The sequence below is a fragment of the Diabrotica virgifera genome, chromosome 5 (assembly GCF_917563875.1).
Source record: "Diabrotica virgifera virgifera chromosome 5, PGI_DIABVI_V3a".
Taxonomy (NCBI): Eukaryota; Metazoa; Arthropoda; class Insecta; order Coleoptera; family Chrysomelidae; genus Diabrotica; species Diabrotica virgifera.
This window is the reverse complement of record NC_065447.1, coordinates 150,017,561-150,023,744: the sequence shown is the minus strand read 5'-3', so window position 1 is coordinate 150,023,744 and position 6,184 is coordinate 150,017,561. Positions and strand designations below refer to the sequence as shown.

The following is a 6,184-nucleotide window of genomic DNA, read 5'->3' as shown; positions in this document are numbered from 1 at the left end:
AGGCAAGTAGTATTTAAGAATTTACGTCATACATACTAACAAGAAGTAGGTAAATAAAATAATATCTTTTAGATTTATTTATTACAAAATGAACATTTACAAATTATAAAACAGTTTATATTCTATTAAAAAATAAACAAAATTAACCCATTGCAAACGTTTATTCAGCGTCATCATCCGAATATTCCGTTTGTTGAGAGTGGGGAAGATTTAAATAAAAACTGCAATATTGCTCTGGTATAGCTTTACCAGAGCACAAAGCAACAAGATCTTTTTATTTTGAAGTGGTTATGGGAAGTAACCCATTATAAGCTAAAGGAATTTGTACTTCCCATAAATCGTGTATATTTTTATTCCTGGATTTGGTAGCCCTTTTGCTCGATTTTGGTTTGCATTCTAAGTTTATAAACGATAATTGATCAGAAATAAGATCGTACTGAAAACTAATACTATGTGGTTGTTCTTTATATATTTTTACGTATTGTATTTTTGACCAGAAAACTTGGCGTTTATCTATATCTAAATCCCAATTCGGCATTTTCTTTAACATTGATTTAAAGTCCAAGATGTCATTTTTACTTAGTTCTTTCAAATCGTATGGTTTTCCTGTGACTTTAGCACACTTTATCAGTGTATACCACTGTTGTTGTACATAAACAACTTGGTTCTTTTTCCTTCGCTTAATAAGGGCGTGCATTGAATTACCCTCAGATTGAGAGTGGCCCACCTTAAAAATCGTGTGTGTAATATTAATATTCATGATCTTAGCTAAATTAGCTCTTCATGATATAAATATACATTAAAAATATTATTCGATTTCGATTTTGTCCTCCACAACAATCTGAATTAACTCTAAACTCTAATGCTCCACCAGCAACTTTTCTCTTAATAAAATCAAATAGCGCACTACTTATTTCATTAGGCCCCTTTTTACCTGTGGTTTCATCCCATGCATAACAATAGCCTTCCGCAGATCCAAGATCAAAGATAGTAAAGTTATACACTTTAAACTTCCTTTTATAATAAAACAATGATACCTCTGATTGGAGCGTAGTTAATATTTTTTGCAAATTAAAGCAGGCAGTTACAACCGTTTCTGTTTTCTTAGAGACCTCTTTATCGCGATTTTTGGCTTCACGTGCAACATATTTTTTTTGCAATATGTAAAGCATATTCTTTTCCTATTTGGTCTTTCTCTGCTTTAGTGTTATGTAGATTGCAAGTAAGACACATATCTTTTTTCGGTGCAAAAAAACCGATATTAAACTCAGTATTGAATATGTTTCTGTACTGACTTTTGGTGGTTGGTTTATCGCATGGGTAATTCTCTAACATCCATTCATTATATAGTGAATACAATTTGGGAAAAGTTAAAGACTCATCAAAATACATCTTACTTGTTCTTTGCCTTACGTAATGGAATTTTTTTGCTGGAACAGAGTTAATATGCGCACGAATCGAATTTTTAATACTTTCGTCTACAGCATTTGCCCTGTTCTTATGGCGACCACGCATATCTCCAGGTATACGGCCTCCGCCTTCATGACTATCAATTTTTTTGAATAGTGTAGTTAACCACATATCTGTTATGTTAAAAGTGTCCAAAAATGTTTTCTTACAAACTTGAAGTCGGTGTTATGTCAACTGCAAATTATATTCATATGTTCAGTGTCTTCTGGACTCTTTTAGCTTTGCAACTTTCCTCTCTTGTCTGAGAACAAATCTACATAAATATTCGCTTTGTTGGTCATGATCAGCCACTGCCCAAAAATTATTAAATAAATTGAGTCTATCATTTTCAGATAATTTCGATTTACATTTTCTGATACATTTATCGTTACATCCAGGTCCCAGTTCTCTAATTTTCGATAATTTTCCAGTTTTGCCAGTATATTCTTGGCCAGAGTTCCTCATTTTCATCAAGACATTCATTTTCCAAACACTAGGATCCCTTTGTCTCTTCCTTCCAAGATTTTTCTTCTTGAGGTATTGTTTTTTCTTAGCAGACGTATCTAATGGTGAACTTGTATCTTCGGTGCATGTAGAATTTTCCACTGTCGATGTATCTTGAGCGTGCAATCCACTGTGACCATTGATTATCTGAGTTTCATCAGTAGAAGTTAGTTCAGCAGTGAATGATATAGGTGTTATTATTTTTGTTTGAAATTCTAAACTAGTATTTTTATGTGAGTTTTTACGATTTGAGGCATGCTTACTATGCTCAGCAGTTAATAATATAGAATTTACCTCCTGACTATATTGACTTACAATGTTGTTCATCATAATATTCCACTACCTTGCTTTCTTGTATCACAACTTACAATGCAGTTATAAAAACTTACTCAATAAATGTTTGGAGAAAAACATTGTATCCCATGTTACAATGTTTTATTAAAAAATTTTCATCAATAATAAAAAAATTTAATATTGTAACATTGGTTACAATGTTTTTTCCACCCAGTGATCAAAAATTTGCACTTACAGTGAGGTTATTTTGTTAAATAACTTTATAATTACATAAGATAGGATAAAAGTTCTTAGACCAAATTGAAGGTTATCGTTTATAGATGCTATTTAAGCCATAGTTGAAAAACATTGTAAGTGGAGATACAATGTTTTTCATATCAGGTGTCGAAATATCTCACCTTTAGTACCATCCTTGGATTATAAGCTTTCATTTGACACCTCATTTGTCATTCTACCTGGTATAATGACGGATGAGTTATATTCGCGGTCGTACGGACCGACGGACAGACAGCCTAGGTCAAATCTCTCACCTTTAGTACCATTTTGGATTATAAGCTTTTATTTGACACCCCATTTGTCATTCTACCTGGTATAATGACGGAGGAGTTATATTTGCGGTCGGGCAGACCGACGGACAGACAGTCTAGGTCAAATCTCTCACCTTTAGTACCATCTTTGAATTATAAGCTTTCATTTGACACCTCATTTGTCATTCTACCTAGTATAATGACGTAGGAGTTATATTCGCGGTCGGACGGACCGACGGACAGACAGCCTAGGTCAAATATCTCACCTTTAGTACCATCCTTGGATTATAAGCTTTCATTTGACACCTCATTTGCCATTCTACCTGGTATAATGACGGAGGAGTTATATTCGCGGTCGGGCAGACCGACGGACAGACAGTCTAGGTCAAATATCTCATCTCTTTAGTACCATCCTTGGATTATAAGCTTTCATTTGACACCTCATTTGTCATTCTAGCTGGTATATTGACGGAGGAGTTGTGATCACAGTCAGACAGACCGACGTGGATAATTCAAAGTTTTCATATTTTTTCAAAATTGGGTGAAAACAATAAAATTTAATGTAAGGTGTCTAAAAAGTATATAATGTGTCCTTCTTTCAACAAGATCCAATTTTATTACATTGGTAACATTACATCATCATTGGCTCTACAACTCATGGTGGGTCTGTTCCAGAATCAGCTTCCATTCGTTTCTATTCTTCTCCTTGGTTTTCCAATTTCGTACTCTTAATAGGTACTCATAAGTCGTCTTCCACCTGGTCCTTAAATCGTGGTTTGAGCTTGCCTCTTCTCAGTCCATCCGGTCTTTGGTATAAATGTGTTTCGACGGCTCCATCTTATTCATTCTCTCTAAGTGGCCTAGCCACCGCAGCCTGTTTATTTTGATATATCTACCAATACTAGGCTCACTATAAAAGCGGTAAAGCTCAAACACTTTTTGTTATCGTCCATGTTTCTGACGCGTAAGTGAGGGCGGGCTTGAGTTCTGTAAAGTAAAAATAATAAAAAATAAAAAGTATGTTTTAACCGTTTCATCTTTTAGGTACATCAACAATCCAAGAGATAAACAGCAAGATATCAAAGTGTACGAAGGTGTCAAGTTTCTCAATGCGGAATCTATAAACGAACAAAATTGTCAAAAAATCCAATTCGATTTCTCTAACAAGAATATAAAGTTTGAGTACGAGAATTCTAAAAGATTTATGTTTGGTTCATTGCTGTGTTTCACAGATGATAGGTTCAATACACTACTTTTTGGAAAAGTTGTAGTCCGAGATGAAAAATTGCTAGGAAATGGTCAGCTCATCGTTGGATTTAATTCAGATATGGAGTTACCTGCAGGCCTTTATGAAAAATCTTTTTTATTAGTAGAGAGCAAAGTTTATTTTGAACCCTATTATCAAGTTCTTACTGTTTTAAAAAATATGCCAATTGAACATTTTCCAATGGAAAGATATATCATACAAGTGCGTACAGATGCAAGACCTCCACAGTATCTGCTGAATGTAGATCCCGTTTTCTATACAATAGAACTTACCAAATTTTCGCCTTTGGATTGGGGTGATCGAGAATTTTATGGATTGAATGAAGCCCAAAATAAAGCTTTTCACTCTGCGCTAACCAGGGAATTCGCAATTATACAAGGGCCTCCAGGAACCGGCAAGACCTTTCTAGGTTTAAAAATTGTTAGCACAATGTTACAAAATAACGAAGCATGGTATAAAGACTCTCCCATATTGGTAATTTGTTTTACTAATCATGCGTTGGATCAATTCTTGGAAGGATTGCTGTCAACAACAGATAAGGTAAGTCAACAATGTTTTTCACTAGGTAATTTAGTAGTATGTACTAATAAAAATGAAATGAAAAAATGAAAGCTTGTTCATTCCGCTATAAACCTTACATTGTTGAGACACCATTGTATAAGTAACGACGAACTTAGGAATGTAACAAATGCAAATACGTTTCTTTTTCTATTTTTTTAACCTGTGTTGATTTCAGTTTGTAGTATCGATTTTTATATAGTTTTTCTTTTTCTTAACAATTAACTTGATTAACACGGCACGACTATAGCTGTCTTGAGCTGTCTCCTGCGCCCTTCGAATTTATCCATGACATTTAGTCGAAGAATATTATACTGTTTTCCCTGAATTATATGTATGTCCGGGTATACATCTTCCTGGATTTGACGCTATCCATCACCTGACGAGTAGCATATGTTCTGTTGAGAACTGCTTCATTTGTCTGCTTAGTAGACTACGGTATTTTTAGTGTCAGAGATATGTTTCAAAAGCTTCTTATCGGTTAATAATAGATATTTTCAAGGTCCATGCTTCGACACCATATAAGACAACTGACCGTATGTAACATTTAATCATACTTACGTTTCCAAGTTAAAGTTTCAAGCAATCGTTGTATTAGAATGACCCCATTTTTAAAAAAGTTGCACAAGCCATCGCAATTTTACATTTTATCTCTTTTTCTGTATCTAATTGTTCGGTAATATAACATCCTAGATATTTAAAATTGTATACTTTTTGTATTGGTTGTCCATCTATTTGTAATTGTCTATTTTGATAAAATAAGCCACTGTTTAAGAACAATAATTTTTAGTCCCATCTCTAGTCCCACCATGATGATGGATTTTAAAAGACATTGCAATACATTTATGTCATCGATCAATATAACTTTCATCTTGTGCAAAGCTCCTTTAAGATCCTGTCTGAATATATAAATTAAACAACAGTTGGGACAGCGCACAGCCCCGTCTGTCTCCCTTAAGAATCCCTGTAAGAATCTTACACTCTTCTGTCGACCCATGTTGCATTAAAACAAATTTCGCTGTTTGACATCACGGCTATCTACTCTTTTATCTCTTTATTGACTTGTCATGATGTACTATATTTATCAAATGCATTTTCGCAATCAATAAAAGCGTCAAATATATTTTTACGTTGATCTCGACATTTCCGTGAGCAAAACATTCAGTGCAAACATCTTCGAAGTGTGACTGATAAGAGTTACATAATATAAATCTATAATCGCTACAGTGTTTCAGACGTTCTTTTTTTTTGTAAAGCTATGAATATTCAGACCTCAACTAGTCCTCTGGAATTTCATCAGTTGAGTACCTACACATGACTGAAAAGCGTAATCGATATTTTGATGTTTTCTTCGTTAAGAAGCTACATCAGCACGTCATCAATATATTTTCGAAAGTTCTGCAAAATTTTAACAGAGCAGAAACAGTGCATCAGCAGTACGATAGTGACAGTGACTTTACATTATCAAAAACGAAGGCACAATATTGTGATAAAAATAATTATTATACTCACAGGCGCGCTAAATGTTGCCAAGTCAGTTAAGTTCGATTTCTTGTTTTAGATAATTTATTTTTAGTAATTCCAA

General features: G+C 34.0%; 1 protein-coding gene across 1 annotated transcript in view; it reads left to right on the top strand.

Moving 5' to 3' along the window:
- LOC126885494 (NFX1-type zinc finger-containing protein 1-like) overlaps positions 1–6,184 on the top strand; it is a gene marked incomplete at its 3' end in the record, with an annotated part of 372,388 nt that overhangs the window by 215,316 nt on the left and 150,888 nt on the right. Inside the window, 1 exon segment of the mRNA XM_050652072.1 lies at positions 3,819–4,581. Within this exon segment, the coding sequence (XP_050508029.1) occupies positions 3,819–4,581 (763 nt within the window).